This window comes from Schistocerca nitens, chromosome 7 (genome assembly GCF_023898315.1).
Source record: "Schistocerca nitens isolate TAMUIC-IGC-003100 chromosome 7, iqSchNite1.1, whole genome shotgun sequence".
Taxonomy (NCBI): domain Eukaryota; kingdom Metazoa; phylum Arthropoda; class Insecta; order Orthoptera; family Acrididae; genus Schistocerca; species Schistocerca nitens.
In genome coordinates this window covers 95,622,271-95,647,387 of record NC_064620.1, presented here as the reverse complement: position 1 = coordinate 95,647,387, position 25,117 = coordinate 95,622,271, and the positions used below count along the sequence as shown (strand labels likewise).

The following is a 25,117-nucleotide window of genomic DNA, read 5'->3' as shown; positions in this document are numbered from 1 at the left end:
ACGAAATCTTGTGTGGGAGTAGACGTGCTGCGAAGTTCGATTGCGCGAAGTTTTCTTCACCCCGTATATTTTACACGAAGTTTCATAATAGCAAGAATTTCCAGTATGTAACTTGTGTTTACTTTCTGATAAAGACTAGCAGTCACGTTAAGATTTGTGGCCGCTGGGGAAACATTCCAGCAGTTCACTTGTACAACACGAACTGCAGAAAATACATTATTCTTAATAAATAACAGCGATTTTTGCAGATGACGGTTCAATTAAATTTGTAGGAAAGACTCAGAATCTTTTAGAAAAAAAGGTGAAAAGAAAATCTTGGAACGACGTGAACACGAACCTGCCACATTTCTCTGCACAGCTCACTACATCTTCGACATGGCAGATAGGTCTCCGTGTATGGTATACACATTGAAAGACTTTATCTACAGATGTCATTATTAACTACGATAAATTGCATCAAACCCACGCGCTTTTGATAGAGCATCATCGTGCCGTACCATAAGTTATAACACTAAAAACATCTACATCTACGTGATTACTCTGCTATTCACAATAAAGTGCCTGGCAGAGGGTTCAGTGAACCACCTTCAAGCTCTCTCTCTACCGTTCCACTCGCATTAATTACGATAATAATTTGTTTGAGACGTGCATTTCTCATTTTCTGTTCTTATTTATTATATTCAATCCTTTTCGATACAGTTCGTGGCTAAGTATTTAACCGCGTGAACAGTAATTGCGACTTTATCCTATGCTATATTCGTTTGTTTACCAATATGACCAGTTGCTTTCAACGTTTGCCTCTATGTGGCGTCTGTGCGTTAGGTTTGACGTCATTGCTCAAAGATGACTGGTTGTATCGCGCACTAGAATTGACCCCGAACTGCATTAGCGCAAATTTAATTACACACCAGCATAAACAACAATTTCAAATCAGATTTCATTCATTAAGTTCTTGAGACCCCTATGACTTAAAAGGCGTATTAATTTTGTTGCGAAAAGTACAAATGGCTCTGAGCACTATGGGACTTAACAAAATGGTTCAAATGGCTCTGAGCACTATGGGACTTAACATCTGTGGTCATTAGTCCCCTAGAACTTAGAACTACTTAAACCTAACTAACCTAAGGACATCACACACATCCATGCCCGAGGCAGGATTCGAACCTGCGAAAAGTACAGCTTATTACATTAACCCTGAAAGCGTCCAAAATTCTTATACAGAAATATTATTTCTTATGATTTGCGTATGAAACATGTGTCTCTCAAGACACCATTGTCATACACTCGATTTGTTAAATATTACCACCCCCTCCTGATGCAGAAGCTCGTTTGGGACGGAGACATCGTGGGAGAATATATTGTTCCTGTGTGTAGCGTTCCGATTTTCCTGTTCGTAAATGTGAGATTTATAAAACTTAGGTTTTTCCAACAAAAACTGCTTCAGTCAAGCCATGATAAACCATCTCGATGACCGCTTTACAAAATCAAATTAACCTGGATGTAACTGACGTGTCGAAAATCTGCACATTCATTACAAAATCTACAGGGATTCAGATGCCCCTACCGCTGTCGTTCATTGCAACCCGCAGTGCCATAGCTGATCTTCATAAACCACGCCTGAGATTTTCATATTCTCTCACTCTCTATGTGCAAAATATTAGTTCTACAGAGAAAAACGAGGACTTTTTTTGTAGGAAATTTAATGTAGTTAAATTTTGTACTGGGATACGTTCTAGCAGGAGGCCACGGTTTTCGAGTTATTCAAGAAAAACGTGACTTTGAGACGCACCTCCACCCCACGCTCACCCTTCACTAATCATTATTCCTAGTATGTTGTTAGTCGCACTTCCTTTTACCACAGTACAAAAATTTCCGGCTACATGAACTGTTCACCATATTCTAACTTTTTTGGTATCTACTGATTGGACTACTACGCCACCAGCGTAGTGGGCTTGTTGGTCGGCATTATTAATTTAAACAAGCCAGTGAGGGTAACGAATGAGAAACGACATATGTAAGCGTTACGCTTAAATTTAATTACATTGACAATTCGATCCAATCTTAATTCTTACAAGCACAGTAGTTTCATAGTGAGAAGGCCTGACAAATACAACGATGTAATTCTTTATTTTATGTTGTTAAAATTCGCAAAATTGCTAGGTAAAATTTACACAAACGTCAATTTGACGATCAGTAAGTGCTCGACTATGCCGGTGGCGTAATAAGGGCGGGCAACGAAGATAAAAAAAGGCCAAATGTGGGAAATAAATCGTGCAGTCGTAAATATGTGTACAGTGGTAGGAGGGAGCACCATGAACAACGAACTGGAAATCCTAACCGGTGAGGGCTGAGTCCAGAAGTGGGGGTGCGTTTGAAGGTCACTTTTGTACGCTTTTAGCCGGCCGTAGTGGCAGAGCGGTTCTAGGCGCTTTAGTCTGGCACCGCGCGACCGCTACGTTGTGCTCAAGCATGGATGTGTGTGATGTTCTTAGGTTAGTTAGATTTAAGTAGTTCTAAGTTCCAGGGGACTGATGACCTTCGATGTTGAGTCCCATAGTGTTCAGAGCCATTTGAACCATTTTGTATGCTTTTCTGAATACCTCGAAAACTGCGGCCTCTAGCGGAAATGTGTCCCAGTACAAAATTTAACTGCATTGAATTTCCCACAAGAAGGTTCTCCTCATTTTTTCTATAGGCCTAATAGTTCACACGTAGCGAGCGAGAGAATATAAAAATCACGCTTGGCTTATGAAGGCCAGTTGTAACATTGCGGGTTGCATAAAACGACAGCGGTAGGGGCAGCTGAATCTCCCCTATACAAGCCTGTTAGAATTTATGTTGAGCGTCCGCAGAAAGCTGTCATCAATTTGATTCTGGTGGTTTTCGTGCCATTGATGGGCAGAACTCAGGTGTTAGTTAACGGCTTATCTTCTGACTGCTATCGTTCCTCCGTGCTCTTCTTGCTGTTCGCAGTTTTACGAATCTTTTGGTAACCACGGAATATTCATGTTGTTTTCCAGTCTTCTCGTCTCGAACTGATGAGAAGCAATGGCGTGGACTGCTGCAGGGACCCCAGTATTTCTGAGAAGTATGTCATGTCGCGATCTGTTGTTTGCTCTCGAGAGGACATAGGGAAAACAACAACCACAAAATGAAGAAAAATATCTAGCTACACTATGTGGTCAAAAGTATCCGGACACCTGGCTGAAAGAGACTTACAAGTTCGTGGCTCCCTCTATCTGTAACGCTGGAATTAGCCCATCCTTAGCCTTGATGACAGCTTCCACTCTTGCAAGCATACGTTCAGTCAGGTGTTGGAAGGTTTCTTGGGGAATGGCAGCCCGTTCTTTCAGTGAGGCCTGGCACGAAGTCGGCGTTCCAAAACATCCCAGAGGTGTTCTATAGGATTCAGGTCAGGACTCTGTGCAGGCCAGTCCATTACAGGGACGTTATTGTCGTGTGACCACTCCGCCAGAGGCCGTGCATTATGAACAGGTGCTCGATCGCGTTGAAAGATGCAATCGCCATCCCCGAATTGCTCTTCAACAGTGGGAAGCAAGAAAGTGCTTCAAATATCAATGTAGGCCTGTGCTGCGATAGTGCCACGCAAAACAACAAGGCGTACAAACCTTCTTCATGAAAAACCGACCACACCATAACACCACCACCTCCGAATTTTACTGTTGGCACTACATACTCTGGCAGATTACGTTCACCGGGCATTCGACATACCCATGCTCTGCCATCGGATAGCCACATTGTGTACCACGATTCATCTCTCCACACAACGTTTTTCCACTGTTCAATCGTCCAATGTTTACACTCCTTACACCAAGCGAGGCGTCGTTTGACATTTACCGGCGTGATGTGTGGCTTATGAGCAGCCGCTCGACTACGAAATCCAAGTTTTCTCACCTCCTGCGTAACTGTCATAGTACTGTGTGATGGTCTGGATAGTTGTCTGCCTGTTACACATTACGACCGTCTTCAACTGTCGGCGGTCTCTGTCAGTCAACAGACGATGTTGGCCTGTACGCTTTTGTTCTGTACGTGTCCCTTTACGTTTCCGCTTCACTATCACATTGGAAACAGTGGACCTAGGAATGCTTACGAGTGTGGAAATCTCGCGTACAGACATATTACACAAGTGACGTCCAGTCACCAGGCAACGTTCGAAGTCCGTGAGTTACGCAAAGTGCCCCATTCTGCTCTCTCACGATGTCTAATGACTACTGAGGTCGCTGATACGAAGTACCTGGTAGTAGGTGCCAGCACAATGCACCTAATATGAGAAACGTATGTTTTTGGGGGTGTCCAGATACTTTTGATCACATAGTGTATAATAGCAGGGCATAAATAGGCAGGGGCAACCGAAGAATTTCCCCAACATCTGAGAGGACAAGAGGATAACAGTACACGAAGGAAAAAAGAATAAAGAAAAATTAAAAACGGAAAGGAGAAGTTGAAAAATTAGTGGAATCATTCCGTCAATTGAAGTCTTTTGCTTTATTAATACAATCATAGGTGGCTCTGGAACAACAAGGGGCTGTCAGAAAGTTTCAGTTTGAGGGGATTGCTGCAGCGTATAGAGGGTGTTACAAAAAGGTACGGCCAAACTTTCAGGAAACATTCCTCACATACAAAGAAAGAAAATATGTTATGTGGACATGTGTCCGGAAACGCTTACTTCCCATGTTAGAGCTCATTTTATTATTTCTCTTCAAATCACATTAACCATGGAATGGAAACACACAGCAACAGAATGTACCCGCGTGACTTCAAACACTTTGTTACAGGAAATGTTCAAATTGTCCTCCGTTAGCGAGGATACATGCATCCACCCTCCGTCGTACGGAATCCCTGATGCGCTGATGCAGCCCTGGAGAATGGCGTATTGTATTACAGCCGTCCACAATACGAGCACGAAGAGTCTCTACATTTGGTACCGGGTCTGCGTAGACAAGAGCTTTCAAATGCCCCCATAAATGAAAGTCAAGAGGGTTGAGGTCAGGAGAGCGTGGAGGCCATGGAATTGGTCCGCCTCTACCAATCCATCGGTCACCGAATCTGTTGTTGAGAAGCGTACGAACACTTCGACTGAAATGTGCAGGAGCTCCATCGTGCATGAACCACATGTTGTGTCGTACTTGTAAAGGCACATGTTCTAGCAGCACTGGTAGAGTATCCCGTATGAAATCATGATAACGTGCTCCATTGAGCGTAGGTGGAAGAACAAACTAAAATGAGCTCTAACATGGAAATTAAGCGTTTCCGGACACATGTCCACATAACATCTTTTCTTTATTTGTGTATGAGGAATGTTTCCTGAAAGTTTGGCCGTACCTTTTTGTAACACCCTGTATACAACATGGCAGGTATACCAGTACCAGCCGGCCGAAGTGGCCGTGCGGTTAAAGGCGCTGCAGTCTGGAGCCGCAAGACCGCTACGGTCGCAGGTTCGAATCCTGCCTCGGGCATGGATGTTTGTGATGTCCTTAGGCTAGTTAGGTTTAACTAGTTCTAAGTTCTAGGGGACTAATGACCTCAGCAGTTGAGTCCCATAGTGCTCAGAGCCATTTGAACCATTTGAACCAGTACCAACATGTAGACAAGGGATCAGTGAAGCATTCGTGTCTATCCGACGTGCATTCAGTAAATGCAGAAACGTACAATATGGCAACGTTATTCCCGTATCCTTCAACCAGGATCAACGCGCTGTTATTCTTTTCTTTGTTGCCGAGGGACAAACATCGGTAGATGCCCGTCAGATAACGAAGAATGTGTATGGGGTAGCAAGTCTGTGGCGATCCAACACAACACGTCGGTTGATCTCCTTATCAAAGTCCAGAAAAGCAAGGGCTCAAGGGACGGACGTTACATCAGTGACTGGAAGCACGTCATGATATTCGCCTATAGGGATAAGAATGGTACGACCAAGTACGCAGCTTTGATGTTTCGTAACAATCGCCTGGGATGTAAGCCGCACGCCAACACACTAGACACTAGAGAACCTGTCCATTACTCGTGACCTCTCCCCAACTCTCCCCATGCGATTATACCTTCGGTCTCTTAAAAAAGGCTTGAATTTCTATTGGATGAGGATGTGCACCAGGCAGGTACGGACTTCTCCATGCAGCAGGGCACGATGTTTTACCAACCGGGTACCTTCAACCTGGTGAGTTGGTGGGATGATTACCTCAAGGCTCACTACGATTTTCCCCGATTGGCCTACAGATTCTGGACTGTACGGCCTACAAATGGAAATTTTTAGATCGTCACTTATACTTCAAAGGCGAAGATATTCTTCTTCTTCTCATTTCGATCCAGTATCTCTTTAGTAGTTACCTGATCTACCCTTCAATATTCCTCTGTGTGTACTAATTTGAGTGGTGTCTGCTCTGTCGGATATGTCCAACAGAACAGACGTCACTCATGATGACGTGGCTGATGCACATATTTATATGAAACAGAGGATGGGGAGGGAAAGGATGGGTGGCAAGCTCATGGTTTCCAGCTGCACAGGACATTCTGGGAATGCAGTGGCTAAAGTTGAAATTTTGGGCTGTACCAGGACTCGAACCATTCTCTAGAATGGTTGCCTTAACCAACTCGGCCTTATTCTCAACTTTTCACACTCTGCAATGCAGCATTCCTCGTCGTTTAACACCCTTCTGACAGAACATACATTTCCGTAAGAACGCGACAGCTCCTTGACGTTTATTTCAGTGTGGACGTACTAACATCGTCCGAGCTCTTGCGGTAAGTAGTAAGACTAAGGGGTTCATGGACGAGGGACGCAGCATTGTAGCGTTCGGTAAGTCGAGAAGTTGGGTCGGATGGAAAGCAAGACTCCATGGTTGAGGCACTTAAGGTAACCGTTCTGAAGAAGTGGAGCAACCGGGTTCGAGTCCCAGTCTGGCACAAATTTTCAATTTCCGCGACTGCATTACCACAATGCGCTGTGCGGCTGGAAGCCACCCACTTATCCTTTCCCCATCCTCTAATTCACATGAATTATTTTGTATCACCATACTTCAGAAGTTCTCAATGTCTTCTTGTTTGTACTGCTTATCGCCCACGTTTCACCGGTCTACAAGGCTACACTCTAAATCAACACTTTAACAATAACCTTGTTTAACTGAATTTTTAACTGATGTTAAAAATTTCTTTTGTTCAAAAATATCTTCCCTACTGTTGTCAGTCTGCATTTTATTTCCTCATTAGTTCGGCCGTCGACGATCAGTTCACTGTCCAAATCATCTGCTATTTTAATTGTCTCACTGCTCAATTTAATTCTCTCAGCATCTGCTGCTTTAATTCATTACCCTTCTGTCGGTATTCATCTCATAACCTCATTTCAATACACTATCCATTCTGTTCAATTGGCCTTCCAAATCCTTTGCTGTCTCTGAAAGAATTACAATGTCACTGGCGAGCTCAAAAGTTTTTTATTTCCTTTCCAAATTTCTCATTGTTTTCCCTTACTGGTTGCACAACGTACAGACTGCATTTACTCACAATTTCATAGTGCTCATCGGCACGCCATTTTGACGGTCTATGATTCTACGTAACGGATGAAACAAATATCAATCTATAAAATTTCTACCTATCACTGGTTATGAAGTCCTTTCAGCTGTTGGATGTTGCAAATAACGACCCCCACCTATCGTGCACCGTGATATTCCTGTTAAGTCTCTGATCTTTCCACATTCCATTATTGGTACTTAATGTGACATTGAATTGTTGGTAGCTAAATGTCAGAAACCTACTTCCTTTCACTGGCTGCAAAGTACGTTAAATTGTATTCTCAAACCAGTCTGTAAACGACAGCTTACGAATAACGGCAGAATTTTTCTGTCAACACTTTCGTGCTCAACAAAGGACACGTTATTAGGTAACACGGCAATTAAATATACAGAGTGGTCCATTGATCGTGTCCGGGCCAAATACCTCACGAAATAAGCGCAAAAGAAAAAACTACAAAGAACGAAACTTGTCTAGCTTGAAGGGGGAAACCAGATGGCGCTATGGTTGGCCCGCTAGATGGCCCAGCCATAGGTCAAACGGATATCAACTGCGTTTTTTTGAATAGGAACTCCCATATTTATTACATATTCGTGTAGTACGTAAAGAAATATGAATGTTTTAGTTGGACCACTTTTTTCGCTTTTTGATAGATGGCGCTGTAATAGTCACAACACATATGGCTCACAATTTTAGACGAACAGTTGGTAACAGATAGGTTTTTCAAATTAAAATACAGATCGTAAGTACGTTTGAAAATTTTATTACGGTTGTTCCAATGTGATACACGTACCTTTGTGAACTTATCCTTTCTGAGAACGCATGCTGTTACAGCGTGATTACCTGTAAGTACCACATTAATGAAATAAATGCTCAAAATGATGTCCGACAACCTCAATGCATTTGGCAATACGTGTAACGACATTCCTCTCAACAGCGAGTACTTCGCCTTCCATAATGTTCGCACATGCATTGACAATGCGCTGACGCATGTTCTCAGGCGTTGTTGGTGGATCACGATACCAAATATCCTTCAACTTTCCCCACAGAAAGAAATTCGAGGACGTCAGATCCGGTGAACGTGCGGGCCATGGTATGGTGCTTCGACGACCAATCCACCTGTCATGAAATATGCCATTCAATACCGCTTCAACCGCACGCGAACTATGTGCCGGACGTCCATCATGTTGGAAGTACATCGCCATTCTGTCATGCAGTGAAACATCTTGTAGTAACATCGGTAGAATATTACGTAGAAAATCAGCATACATTGCATCACTTAGATTGCCATCGATAAAATGGGGGCCAATTATCCTTCCTCCCATAGTGCCGCACCATACATTAACCAGTCAAGGTAACTGATGTTCCACTTGTCGCGGCTATCGTGGATTTTCCGTTGCCCAATAGTGCATATTATGCCGGTTTACGTTACCGATGTTGGTGAATGACGCTTCGTCGTTAATAGACCGCGTGCGCGAAAATCTGTCATCGTCCCGTAATTTCTCTTGAGCCCAGTGGCAGAACTGTACACGACGTTCAGAGTCGTCGCCATGCAATTCCTGGTGCATAGAAATATGGCACCGGTGCAATCGATGTTGATGTAGCATTCTCAACACCGACGTTTTTGAGATTCCCGATTTTCGCGCAATTTGTCTGCTACTGATGTGCGGATTAGCCGCTACAGCAGCTAAAGCACCTACTTGGGCATCATCATTTGTTGCAGATAGTGGTTGACGTTTCACATGTGGCTGAACACTTCCTGTTTCCTTAAATAACGTAACTATCCGGCGAACGGTCCGGACACTTGGATGATGTCGTCCAGGATACCGTGTAGCATACATAGCACACGCCCGTTGGGCATTTTGATCACAATAGCCATACATCAACATGGTAAACCGTCCGTTTTAACACGGGTAATGTATCACGAAGCAAATACCGTCCGCACTAGCGGAATGTTACGTGATACCACGTACTTAAACGTTTGTGACTATCACAAAGCGAAAAAAGTGGTCCAACTAAAACATTCATATTTCTTTACGTACTACACGAATATGTAATAAAAAACGGGGTCCCTATTTTAAAAAAACGCAGTTGATATCCGTTTGACCTATGACAGCGCCATCTAGCGGGCCAACCGTAGCGCCATCTGGTTTCCCCCTTCAAGCTAGACGAGTTTTGTTCTTTGTAGTTTTTTCGTTTGACCCTATTTCGTGACATATTTGGCCCAGTCACTATCAATGGACCACCCTGTAGATATTTCGGAATCCCTGCATGGCTAAATGTCAAAAATACAAGAGGAACAAAACATGAGCAAGCTATGAAAAGGACGTATTGCTTGTTTTGAGTGTTTAAGCCTGCAGCATCTCCGAATTTGTTATTTCACTGCTTCGTTTTACGATTTGCTGAAAAGAAAACTCAAGGGAAATTTAATCACCCTGACTACTATAATCTACAGTACAGTAACATGCATAACAAGCTTTATTACGTGACGGCTGTAAACAAGCTGCAATTTTGTTTCAGGTTTGAGGACATCACACCAACAACAGAAACACTGTCTCACATTGTCCCTTTGAAGGACTACCGTCTGGTGAGGCACATGGGTCGTCTGGTTCGTGAATTAAGAGGGTAAGTGTTGAAACTCACATTTTGTTGGGCACAAAACGTTGAAAACTCATTTAATCCTATTTCGAGTGAGGAAAGTAGGCCACAAAGCAGATCGAACTTCCACCAAGCAGCACTTACAGTCTCTAAGCAGCAGGTCACTTCTCCGTTCTCAACAACTGATGCCCACACATTCCATGCCGACGCAGTACTGCCTTCTCTGAACTGCCGCGTCATCGCCTATTAACACATGTAAACAACTCAAAAAAATTGTCTTCTTTTTAAAGGTTCTTTCTCAATATTCTTTTGATCACAGCCATCTATACAATGACGCTAATAGTAACCTATCTGATCAAAAAGGCCCAGACACATTAGAACGAGGTGTGTCCACACATCGTCTTTATGAGACGGCTTCATCATGGCTGGGGACACTTGCAATAAGGTGTCGAATGTGTGGAGGAATAGCCCATTCTTCCTCAAGAGGAGGTAGTCACATTGGATGCTGGGGACTGGAGCAAAGTCGTCGTTCTAACTCATCCAAAGATGTTCTGGTGGGTTCAAGGTCGGGTCTTTGGGCAGGTCAGTCCATTTCAGGGATGTTATTTTCCACAAACAATCATCTCGTAGATGCTGCTTTATTATGATTTATGACAGTGTGCATTGTCACGACAATACAACCAAACGTCATCTTTGAACTGCTCCTGTACCGCACGCAGTACACAATGCCATAAAAAGTGTTCATATCCTTCCGTATTTAGGGTTTATGTAAGCGAAATAAGGGGACCAACTCCTAACACGAAAAAACAGCCCCATACCGCGATACCACCTCGTCAGCGCATCACTGCTGGCACTACATATGATGGCAGGTAAGATCTCCAGGCTTTTTCCAAACCCATACCATTCCATCGGACTGCCACAGGGTACAGCTCCAGATCACTCGTTTCCATTCGTCCGCAGCCCAATGGCGTCAGTCTTTACATCACATCAAGTGTTGCTTAGCATTGACTACAAAAATGTGTGGCGTATGAGGAATTGCACGACCTTTGTAATCCATTCTTCCTAACTCTCTACCCATAGTCATTGTGCCAACTGGACTGCTGGTAGCATTTTGGAATGCACGAGTGATTCCTTCTGCTAAGTTCGTGCGATTTTTTTACACCCGTCCTCTGCAGTGTTTGATGGTCCGTATCCGCCAGTATATGAGGTCTACCTGGTCTCGATTTAACTGTGGTTATTCCTTCGCGTTTCGACTTCACAGTCACATCATCAACAGTCGTCTTAGGCAGCTGTGGAAGAGTTGAAATGTCTCTGATGCGTGTGGTGCTCAGGTGACAACTAGTCAACAGTCCACATTCGAAGTCACTGACACCCGTTTTCCTGCTATTGCTTTTCTGCTGATAACACAATACTGCCCGCCTCTCAAAATATCTAGTGGTTAATTCCGCATTAGATATTGGTCTCCAGATAATTCTGATCAGGTTGTATAAATGTGCAGTCTCAGCGCAGTTCAGTAGCGCATGCTGTGAATAGACAGTGCATTTGAGTACACTATTCGCTCTCTTGACTTGTCTGGAATAGTCATTTAAAGTTCAGACCATGTATAAATTACAGGAAGGTTCACATTGCAGGAAGTTGCGTGCTGAATAGGACTAAAACATATCAACATCATTCGATCATGCGTGAATTACAAAATATTGATTTTCTGCTTCATGGCGCTCGCTCGCAGTTAAAGCCGGTATAAGGCCTACACGGTGCGCTTAAATCATAGACCTGCATAGACCTATGCACCAGCGCCCCAAGCGTGCAAGTGTCTAACTGTAGGCTGATTCACGCCTGGCTCACATGCGCAGTAGATATTGACAACGCGCGAAAAGCAAACGGAACTGTCTGACCTCTTGTAAAGTCGTTCGTTCTACCGCGCGAAACTCAAGGGGAACCGAGTGACATATTGGAACGCCATTCCTTCGAATTATTTATGCCACTCAAGGTTCCTGTTTCACAAGAAATTGTTTTCTATCATTATTTATTAAGTAATTGTTACTCTCTCGTGTAGGTTACTGCTGTTGCAAATTACAGACTCAACAGTTAGTTTTATATTACGAAACTTGATTACACAAGTATACCGGGTGAAGCGAAATTCGCGCACTCGGGCTTCGCAGCGCGACTCCTCACACGCCAGCGATAAAAAATGTCTCACATTTCGTCGGGCGAGTGCATTCGGCAGAAAAAGGACGTTAAAGAGTGGCAATCTGGCAGCACTGTAACCATATGTACGGTAACTACCTCCGTCAGCACATATCAGTTGTGCCCTGTACTTGGTATAGTGCTCAGCGTTTTTGATTAGCATGCTGGAGGTCGAGGGTTCGATCCCAGGTTGGGGAGGATCTGTTTATTTTCTGATTTCATTCTGACATTTCATACTGTAATAGACACCGTTTCTTAGGTCACATGTATCCTAAATTTACATTTTGAAACGCTGAGCATAACAAGTATGTGGTTAGACAAATAAGAAATAGACAGTTGAAACAAATAGCGTCTCATAGGACAGAATAGCTATAAAAACAATATCAGTTTCGAGATGCTAAAGTTGGTAGTACAGTAGAATAACACATCTTCTTGTCATTTATACTACTTTTAATATAAGCATTCATATGTCGCTCATTAGCAACCAGTGACAATAATAATGTCCATATTAATGACTGCATGACCTTTACAACAGAATACGTTGTCCTCAGAACAACAGTAGCTCAAAGCGACCTCCCTGCACGTCCAAACATTGCGCAAACCGCCGGATCATACAGCTCTGGACCCTTCGCAGCCGAACTGCATCCAGAGTAACAAGAACTGCATGAACACGTGCTACCAATTCTTCCACATTTGTTGGCGAAGTAGAGTACACGTGCTCCTTCAGGTGTCCCCACAGGAAGAAATCCAGGGGATTTAGATCAGCTGAATGCGGTGGCCATACAACTGGACTTCCATGTCCAAGACATTTCCCTGGAAATGTTCCAAATACTGTCGCATATTAATTCCAGAGTGTGGAGGTGCACCATCATGTTGGAACAATATCCTCTGCCAAACATGTATCGGAACATCTGTTGCCCAATATTTCGGCCCAGACGTTGATAACAAAGCGAACTCGATACCCACGCTCGCGGGTGACGTACAGGTTAACCTCACACCAATGGAGGGCATTGTGCACATTGAAGACACCCTCACGAGTGAATGCTGCTTCATTTGACCATATTACGGTGTTTATGAAGTCATCGTTGGCTTCCTGTTGTTGTTGGAACCATTCACAGAATTGCATCTGCTGATGGCGATCTGCAGGATGCAGGTGTTGCGTGAAAACATAATGATAGGGGTGCAGCAGGTTAACTATCATGCACTGCGAGACACACAGCTGCCTTGCTGACAAGGAAACCTCCCCATCGCACCCCACTCAGATTTAGTTATAAGTTGGCATAGTGGATAGGCCTTGAAAAACTGAACACAAATCAATCGAGAAAACAGGAAGAAGTTGTGTGGAACTATGAAGAAAATAAGCAAAATATACAAACTGAGTAGTCCATGCGTAAGATAGGCAACATCAAGGAGTGCGTGAGCTCGGGAGCCCCGTGGTCTTGTGGTTAGTGAGGAGTTAGGGAACTAGAGGTGCTTGGTTCAAGTCTTCCCTTGAGTGAAAAGTTTAATTTTTTATTTTCAGACAATTATTTTGCGAAGCTGCACAGGAACACAGAGCAGTATTGTTTACGTGATCGTGTGTCAATTATCAAAGTTCTGGCAGTCACACATAATCAACTTCGCTCTCCAAAATTCCAAGACATGTTCAGATTTGCTTGGACATATGCAGGATTTGACGGTCTACATACGGAAAATTTTGAAAACGTTAAAAACATGTTTTAACAGAGCACAGGGAAAACTGTGCGACTGTGAAACTGTTGCATTCATTTGTTGCAGTGTATGTGACAAACTCTAATGTTTTCATGACTTTTTGGGAGTGATTATCACATCCACAAGAAAACCTAAATCGGGCAAGGTAGAAGAATCTTTTTACCCATTCGCCAAGTGTACAAGTTAGGTGGGTCGACAACATATTCCTGTCATGTGACGCACATGCCGTCACCAGTGTCGTATAGAATATATCAGACGTGTTTTCCTGTGGAGGAATCAGTTGACCTATGACCTTGCGATCAAATGTTTTCGGTTCCCATTAGAGAGGCACGTCCTTTTGTCTACTAATCACACGGTTTTGCGGTGCGGTTGCAAAACAGACACTAAACTTATTACAGTGAACAGATACGTCAATGCACGAACGGACAGATCATAACTTTGCGAAAATAAAGAAAGTAAACTTTTCACTCGAGGGAAGACTTGAACCAAGGACCTCCCGTTCCGCAGCTGCTCACGCTAACCACGGGACCACGGCGCTCCTGAGGGCACATTAACCTTGATGTTGCCTATGTTGCCCATGGACTACTCAGTTTGTATATTTTGCTTATTTTTTTCATAGTTGCACACAACTTCTTCCTGTTTTCTCGATTGATCTGTGTTCAGTTTTCAAGGCCTATCCACTGTGCCAACTTATAACTAAATCTGAAGGGGGTGCGATGGGGAGGTTCCCTTGTAAGCTACGTGCACTTTGCTGAGGTTCTTGGTGTGTGGCCTCCAGAATAGCCTCCCCAGTAGCTGGAGTACGGTGAGTCCGTGGACGACCTCTGTCACGCAGTGGTGGAAGGACAGAACCTGGCTCCCGAAGGCGCAGCTCCAGATGACAAAACGCATTTTTATCTGGGTGGCATTGACGAGGATACCTAGCATCATATTCACGAGTGGCAACACCAGCCCGGTTGCAGATGCGCCAAGGACCAGAAGCATATCCACATATTCATCGTTAGTGTATGCCATACGTCTGCCACACTGGTTTAGCGGTTTACAGTGAAAAAATTCGATTTGTGCATGCATGTAGATTGCAATCTATGACAGGTGCGTTACTCCACTCGCAACTAGTCCCTGTCTGGGGACACTGCTCACAGTGTAAACACGCCATCAGTCCTGTGCACTGTTCCACCTAACGCACATTACCCCTCTGACTGGTATTGTTCTGCGTGATTCATCCCGACACCGCTAACTGTGAAATGTTCAATTTCAAATTACACTGCTTCCCTAAAGACAATGGACATGATGTTTCCACAATCCCATCGATAGAATAATAATAATAATAAAACCTATGGAGGCCCGGGAAAAGAATAGGCCTCCGGTATGTTCTGCCAGTCATAAAAGGCGACGACAAGAACAAACCACTAATAGGACTAACCCCCCTTTTAGTGTGATTTGTTGGTTCAGGACAGAACTAATGAAGCCTCGGACAAGCGCTGTCATGGTCGGGGACGACGCTTGAACCCTATACCCGTCCACAATGGTAACGACACTGCTAGCCACACGGAGAATGATTTAAATCCAAATAGAGGTGTTTTGCAGGACATGCTTCCTGCAACTACTCTAGAAGGAAAACAGAGACAGAGGATGAGATGGTCAGATGAAGTTAACCGACAACTCATGTTCTGTTATTACCAAGCAACAAACTTAGGAACCAACACAACTGGATATAGATCACAAATATACACACATTTATTACCAGACACCCATAATTAAAATTTTTAACAGAACAACGACTAGCTGATCAGATCCGTGTAATAATCAAAAATAACAGGATACCCAAGTCAGAATTAAAAAAAACATCAAACAACAAGTACAACAAATACTGGAACAAAATAATGTGCAATCAGAAGAAGAAGAAAATACAGTAATGGACTCAAACATCCCAGAGCAAACAAACAAAGAACAACACGCGTCAATCAGAGGAAAACGAAATCTTAAGACAGCCACCAGAACAAGCACAAATAGAACACGAAGTGACACACATGTTAGATATAGAAGAAAAATTTCAGCTGAAATATATAGAATACCAAGACACAAGTACAGACATTAGACCATTCTTGCATAGACCACCATATAACCCACAAGTCGAAACAACAATAACAACTATCAACAGAATCATACACAGCAAAATAAATTAAAATACAACTATGGAAGAGTTACAACTACTGGTTTATATAGGAGCACTCACTACACTAAATATACACACTAGGCAGAGATCAGAACCTACCAACACACAGAAGTAACCCACAAAACTAGCATGGCAACACAGGCTACAGATCAGAATAGAAAAACTGAGAAAAGACATCGGACAGCTAACACAATTTATAAGAAATGAAATATCAGACAAATAACGAACAAGGTTAGGTAAGAATGAGATTTTCACTCTGCAGCGGAGTGTGCGCTGATATGAAACTTCCTGGCAGATTAAAACTGTGTGCCCGACCGAGACTCGAACTCGGGACCTTTGCCTTTCACGGGCAAGTGCTCTACCATCTGAGCTACCGAAGCACGACTCACGCCCGGAAACATCCCCCAGGCTGTGGCTAAGCCATGTCTCCGTAGTATCCTTTCTTTCAGGAGTGCTAGTCCTGCAAGGTTCGCAGGAGAGTTTCTGTAAAGTTTGGAAGGTAGGAGACGAGGTACTGGCAGAAGTAAAGCTGTGAGTACCGGGCGTGAGTCGTGCTTCGGTAGCTCAGATGGTAGAGCACTTGCCCGCGGAAGGCAAAGGTCCCGAGTTCGAGTCTCGGTCGGGCACACAGTTTTAATCTGCCAGGAAGTTTCAAGGTTAGGTAAGATCTCACAACAAGAAGCTATAGAGCAATTAGATGAAAAGAAGCAGAAATTACAAGCATTGGTCAAACGGTTTAGAAGATACAAAAAAAGTGAAAATAGAAGGAAACAAAACCAAACATTCAACACAAACCAAAAGAAATTTTACCAGACAATAGAGAACACACACATTAAAACAGACAATCCACCAAACATAACAGACGTGGAACACTTCTGGAGCAACATATGGTCAAACCCAGTACAACATAATAGACATGCACGGTGGATACAAGCAGAAACAGACACATACAAGATGATACCACAAATGCCTGAAGTGATAATTTTGCAACATGAAGTCACCCGAGCAATTAATTCTACGCACAATTGGAAAGTCACTGGAAAAGATAAAAGAGCAAATTTCTGGCTAAAGAAGTTCACCTCAACACATTCACATCTAACTAAATTATTTAACAGTTACATTGCAGACCCATACACAGTCCCTTATACACTTACACAAGGAATAACTTATCGGAAACCTAAAGATCAAGCAGACACAGCAAACCCAGCAAAATATCGCCCTATAACACGCCTACCAACAATATACAAAATATTAACTTCAGTCATTACACAGAAATTGGGTCTAGTGAGGCAGGGGATACAACCCGTCGGCTTTGAACAATGACGTCATTCCTTAGTCATAGATAGTAATGTCTTCACTTCGAGGCATAGATAATAAAGCAGTTTTGTGTTCTAATAAGCGCTATCATTAAAATAATTGAATGTGAATCTAAAAGCGATCGTTTATCTATATTTCACTATTTTACCATATTTCACTTTCTTATTCCACCAATATGCTTCAGTAGCTGATAAGTGTTTTTTGGCTTATTAAAAAAAAAATCTCACGAGATAGAATAAACTGATCCTAAGATACAGATGCTTCAGTAGCTGATAAGTGTTTTTTGGCTTTAAAAAAAAAATCTCACGAGATAGAATAAACTGATCCTACTTCATTAAGCAATCAATAAAAAAACTAAACTAAAACATAACAACAATGTGTAGTTCCCTTTCAACAAGTGAAACACAAAGATTAAATAAACAATCAAAACATATAAAATGAAACAGGTTGCAAATGTTACGTACGTGTATTTCCACCTATTCGTTACCAGCGTTCATATATCGAGGTCAATGGAAGTCTGGTATACATATATTACATACGTAGGTCCTTCTGTCATCAGTAATACTGATATGTACGTAAGAAAAGACTGTTAGTAATAGCGGAGACGAAATAAACAGCACATCTACAATTTGTATCCCGTGTTCCACTTAGGGTTTACTGAAGCGGAGGATACATCGTTCAGGTGAAGAACAGGACAGTAATGATAGTGAAAACGAAGAAATCGCCTTACGACAAACTCGTATTCCGGACTGTACTTAAGCAACACACTTCGATTGAGCTTTTAATTAGTATCGGGTGTTTCATTTGCGGTTTAGTGAAGCAGGGGATACATAGTTCAAGCGAACAACAGGACAGCAATGCTAGTTGAAACTAAGAAATCGACTACGCTGAACTTGTATCCCGTACTGCACTTAAGCAATACAGTTCGAAAGACTTTCGAGATACAACTGACATACATGTAACGTGATGTAGTCTTTGCTAGTAATTTCATTCATTTCTTTCCATTGTATTTTGCGGAGAAATACTAAGATACAAACAAGCGATATCGTTAACGTGAAAATACTACTGGCCCTTACATATGTGAAATAAAGTTTATCTCTCTCGCATTCCTTTGTTTCTCAACATTCTCCTCAGCTCTTTCATCTTTGTAATACATGCTCTCTGGCGACTTGTGACGTCATTGTTCAAAGCCGACGGGTTGTATCCCCTGCTACACTAGACCCCAGAAATTAATGACACATACAACACAGAACAAAATTATAAATGAAGAACAAAAAGGCTGTGAGACCTTAACTTTTCCCGGCGAATTGACTGTTCAAATAACTTACGGGTCTATTGCCAGGTGACGACGTCGGTGACGTCACCCGGCAGCAAACACGTAAGTTATTTGACCAACAAAAAGGCTGCTGCAAAGGAGCACGAGGATGTAAAGAGCAACTGATAATAGACGCAGAGGTGACACATCAAGCTAAAACTAAACAAAGATCGCTACGCTACGCATACACTGATTACCGAAAAGCTTTTGATAGTGTACCCCACTCATTGTTACTACAAATACTGGAAATATACAAAGTAGGTCCTAAATTGATACAGTTCCTAAACATAGTAATGAAAAATTGGTAAACCTCTCTTAATATACAAACAAATTCAAATAATATCACATCACAGCCAATACAGATTAAGCGTGAAATATACCAAGGAGACTCATTAAGTCCTTTCTAGTTCTGCCTTGCTCTGAACCCACTATCCAACATGCTAAATAATACAAATTATGGATACAATATTACTGGAACATACCAACACAAAATCACACATTTGCTGTACATGGATGATATAAAACTACTGGCAGCAACAAATCAACAACTCAACCAATTACTAAAGATAACAGAAGTATTGAGCAATGATATAAATATGGCTTTTGGACCAGACAAATGTAAGAAAAATAGCATAGTCAAGGGAAAACACACTAAACAAGAAGATTACATACTGGATAACTTCAGCGACTGCATAGAAGCGATGGAAAAAACAGATGCCTATAAATATCTAGGATACAGACAAAAAATAGGAATAGATAATACAAATATTAAAGTAGAACTAAAAGAAAAATATAGACAAAGACTAACAAAAATACTGAAAACAGAATTGACAGCAAGAAACAAGACAAAAGCTATAAATACTTATGCTATACCAATATCGACCTGCTCATTTGGAGTAGTGAACTGGAGTAACACAGACCTAGATGCACTCAATACACTTACACGATCACAATGCCACAAATATAGAATACATCACATACATTCAGCAACAGAAAGATTCACATTAAGCAGAAAGGAAGGAGGAAGGGGATTTATTGACATAAAAAACCTACATTATGGACAGGTAGACAATTTAAGAAAATTCTTTCTAGAACGAGCAGAAACTAGCAAAATACACAAAGGAATCACTCATATAAATACATCGGCTACACCATTGCAATTTCATAACCACTTCTACAACCCTTTGTATCACATAACATCAACAGATATGAAGAAAGTAAATTGGAAAAAGAAAACACTACATGACAAGCACTTGTATCATCTAACACAGCGACACATCGATCAAGACGCATCCGACACATGGCTAAGAAATGGTAATATATACAGTGAGACGGAAGGATTCATGATTGCAATACAGGCCAAACAATAAACACCAGATATTACAGCAAGCATATTATTAAAGATCCCAATACCACAACAGATAAATGCAGACTTTGCAAACAACAAATAGAAACAGTAGATCACATCACAAGCGGATGTACAATACTAGCAAATACAGAATACACCAGAAGACATGACAATGTAGCAAAAATAATACACCAAAAATTTGCCATACAACATAAATTAATAAAACAACACGTTCCCACATACAAGTATGCACCACAAAATGTACTGGAGAATGATGAATACGAATTATACTGGAACAGAACCATTATAACAGATAAAACAACACCACATAACAAACCTGACATCATACTCACCAATAAAAAGAAGAAATTAACACAATTAATCGAAATATCCATACCCAATACAACAAATATACAGAAGAAAACAGGAGAAAAAATTGAAAAATACATCCAACTGGCTGAGGAAGTCAAGGACATGTGGCATCAGGATAAAGTTGACATTATACCAATTATACTATCAACTACAGGAGTCATACCACACAATATCCACCAGTACATCAACGCAATACAGCTACATCCAAACGTATATATACAACTACAGAAATCTGTAATTATTGATACATGTTCAATTACCCGAAAGTTCATAAATGCAATGTAACATATACCGTACAGTTAACAGGAAGTCACGCTTGATCAAGGTCCGCGTCACTTTCCATTTTTAACCAGACATAACATCTGAGAAAGGAAAGAAATAATAATAATAATGCATTGAGATACGTAGTGAACAGCATGCGGTTACCAGACTCAGTGTTGACAGGTATAATTAGTGGGACCATGGTGATAACACATGCAAATAGTAACCGATTTTGGACATCATTCACAAAGCACGTTGCTAGTCCTACTGGGAACGTGAGGCCCTAACGAAATCTAATGGACCTGAACGAGGCTTGAATAATAGTTCGTACTAATCTATGGGACCATTAGAGGAGAGTACAAAGAAAACAGGTTTCACGTCTAGCAGACGAAGTGTTGAAAATAAATCAATGTCCACGACGTGGAAAGGGTGTCCTTCAAAGCTGACCAATCTTCCATTTCTACGATTGTAGTACGTAAGTGCAAATTTTTTCTAGGGGACATGCTTCAATCACTGTTGACGATTAAGATTCCAGATACCGTGCCTCCTGGACTAAATTTGCCAAATAAAAAGCGTATGCCTCAACCCAGGATCGAACCGTCGGCCCCCTGCACGCTAAACCAAAACTCTATCCACTGCACCAACTGTACAGCACAATGTGTATGTGCGGACAAAGGTAGTAACCATACGTACAGTTACAGTGTTTAACGTCCTTTTTCTGCCGGATGTACTCGCCGGATGAAATTTTGTGAGAGACATTTCTTTACCGCTGGCATGTGAGGAGTCGCACTGCGAAGCCCGAGTGCGCGAATTCCGCTTCATCCTGTATGTACACTACTGGCCATTAAAATTGCTACACCACGAAAATGACGTGCTACAGATGCGAAATTTAACCAACAGGAAGATGAGGCTGTGATATGGAAACGATTAGCTTTTCAGAGCATTCACACAAGGTTGGCACTGATAGCGACACCTGCAACATGCTGACACGATGAAAGTTTCCAACCAATTTCTCATACACAAACAGCAGTTGACTGGCGTTGCCTGGGGAAACGTTGTTGTGATGAGTCGTGTAAGCAGGAGAAATGCGTACCATCACGTTTTCGACTTTGATAAAGGTCGGATTGTAGCCTACCGCGATTCCGGTTTATCGTATCGCTCGCGAGATCCAATGACCGTTAGCAGAATATGGAATCGGTAGGTTCAGGAGGGTAGTACGGAACGCCGTGCTGGATCCCAACGGCCTCGTATGACTAGCAGTCGAGATGACAGGCATCTTATCCGCATGGCTGTAACGGATCGTGCAGCCACGTCTCGATCCCTGACTCAACAGATGGGGACGTTTGCAAGACAACAACCATCTGCACGAACAGTTCGACGACGTTTGCAGCAGCATGGACTGTCAGCTCGGAGACAATGGCTGTGGTTACCCTTGACGCTGCATCACAGACAGAAGCGCCTGCGACGGTGTACTCAACGACGAACCTGGGTGCACGAATGGCAAAACGTCATTTTTTTGGATGAATCCAGGTTGTGTTTACAGCATCTTGATGGTCGCATCCGTGTTTGGCGACATCACGGTGAACGCACATTGGAAGCGTATATTCGTCATCGCCATAATGGCGTATCACCCGGCGTGATGGTATGGGGTGCCATTGGTTACACGTCTCGGTCACCTCTTGTTCCCATTGACGACACTTTGAACAGTGGAGGTTACATTTCAGATGTGTTAACGACCCATGGTTCTACCCTTCATTAGATCCCTGCGAAACCCTACATTTCAGCAGGATAATGCACAACCGCATGTTGTAGGTCTTGTACTGGCCTTTCTAGATACAGAAAATGTTCGACTGCTGCCCTGGCCGGCACATTCTCCAGATCTCTCACCAATTGAAAACGTCTGGTTAATGGTGGCCGAGCAACTGGCTCGTCACAATACGCGTCACTACTCTTGATGAACTGTGGTATCGTGTTGAAGCTGCATGGGCAGCTGTACCTGTACACGCCATCCAAGCTCTGTTTGACTCAATGCCCAGGCATATCAAGGCTGTTATTATGGCCAGAGGTGGTTGTTCTGGGTACTGATTTCTCAGGATGTATGCACCCAAACTGCGTGAAAATGTAATCACATGTCAGTTGTAGTATACTATATTTGTCCAATGACTACCCGTTTATCATCTGCATTTCTTCTTGGTGTAGCAGTTTTAATGGCCAGTAGTGTATTTACAGAGCAGTTTTGCACACGGAGGACAAACTTGTTTCTGGAGCTATTCCCCTGGCAGTGACAGTAAATCTTTGGATTGGGACAGAACGATGACGAAAACAAAAAGCCAGACGTCGTTGAGTTCAATCCCGGCTGAAAAGGAGGGACAAAGGCAGGGGATTACGCTCACTGCCAATGAAAGAACTGAGGCTCGAAGATCTGCACGAATTTCGGAGCTTTGTGAGGACGGACATGGCCTGTTTCGAGAGGCTGCTGTCTATGATAGAAGATGGAATTAGCAAGTGTGACACATTCATGGGGGAGGCTGTCTCACATTCTCGAAAATAAGAATTAAATCATACATTTATACGTCCTGTGATCATAACAGCCTAGATCACGAATAAAATACCGATAAATGCTCTGTCAAATTAAGGCTGGTTGTAACATTACATTTCCTGACTACTGGGCTATCAAAAAAGAATCTCGCTTTTAGCCACATAATAGCACAGCTCAGCACTTCAAAAGTCGTTGTGAATATATGCACTGCAATTAACAACATTTTAAACGTGCACTTGTGTTATTTGTCCAAGTTTGGAATAAATATATATATATATATATATATATATATATATATATATATATATATATATATGACAACTGCTTTCAATGATTATATAGAGTACAATCACCCACAATGCGACAATCTTCCAAAGAAGAAGGACCACTAGCCTTCACCCATAAGTGAACGCTACAATCAGAATTTATCTTACAACGTCTACGACAAGACAAAGACAAACTCTCGTGCGGAAATAGGTAGGAACCCTCACTAGCAATAATAATCTCAGAAACCGGTATAGTACGGTAGGCTAAGATTTCCCGAGCTTCAAAGGATTCCAAACCGGCTCCAACTGCATTGTTACAAGCAACGAAAGCTACAGTTAGCCATCCAGCATTCGTCGTCGCCGGCGAATGCTGGTTTACAAATCACTTGTCAATGTGGACGGCACTCTTGGTGCTTCGACGTCTTCTGCGAAGGGTAAAAAGAACGAAATAAGAGGAGTTGGTAAAACTACTCAATTTGTTCTTATTCATGGACCTACTTTATTTCGTGGTGCGAGGTTAAATTTTTCTTTAATGAAAGTTTCTTCTTTTTCCAGTTTGGGTAGCGGATGGCTAACTGTAGCTTTCGTTGCTTGTAACAATGCAGGTAGAGCCGGTTTGGAATCCTTTGAAAGTCGGGAAATCCTAGCCTACCGTACTATACCTGTTTCTGAGATTATTATTGCTAGTGAGGGTTCCTACCTATTTCCGCACGGGAGTTTGTCTTTGTCCTGTCGTAGAAATCCGCAGCTCGTGGTCTCGCGGTAGCGTTGTCGTTTCCCGAGCACGGGGTCCCGGGTTCGATTCCCGGCGTGGTCAGGGATTTTTCCTGCCTCGAGATGACTGGGTGTTGTTATGTCGTCTTCATCATCATCATTCATCCCCATTACGGTCGGAGGAAGGCAATGGCAAACCACCTCCACTAGTAAGGCGGCGCGGGTCTCCCGCGTCGCTCCCCTACGCTCTGTAAATGAGTATGGGACTCATCATCATCATCATGTGTGTGTGTGTGTGTGCTACTCAGTGTTTTGCACTCCTCGTCTGTCACACTGGGCCAAACTGCATGGACATTCTCCCCTATCACTGCCAGTTTCTCTTTTCAGGCATGCTGAAACAAAGCAAGAGATGCAATCAAATCAAAAAAGAACTTTTGTAAACTAAGGCGTTACGATACAAATCGAAAATATAACGTTATACGCATATTACTCAGAAACAAACGATTGCTGGCGTACCTTATTACGATACAACGGGTCATACGTAGAACACCTTTTCTCACTGTATGCCTGAATTAAGACGCTTAACACCTCTTTGCTCCATTTCATTTCTAGAATACGAAGCAATCAATTGAAAAAATGCTTTCACAAACAGCTAGTATAAAAGAGATTTTACTGCAAAAAATTTTTTTTCTGCATTTATGAAACATACTTACAGAAAAAACGTCCCTAACACGAAAATCTGAAATTAACCACTAACCGCCAACCAACAAGCAAATAACAAGCAGAAAGC

The 25,117-nt window shown here is 42.4% G+C and overlaps 1 protein-coding gene across 1 annotated transcript in view; it reads left to right on the top strand.

Moving 5' to 3' along the window:
* The window catches only part of LOC126195350 (uncharacterized), a 633,865-nt gene that overhangs the window by 594,982 nt on the left and 13,766 nt on the right, over positions 1-25,117 (top strand). The window contains exon 10 of the mRNA XM_049933928.1: positions 10,045-10,149. Coding sequence (XP_049789885.1) covers positions 10,045-10,149 — 105 coding nt within the window. The remainder of the gene's footprint in view (positions 1-10,044; positions 10,150-25,117) is intronic.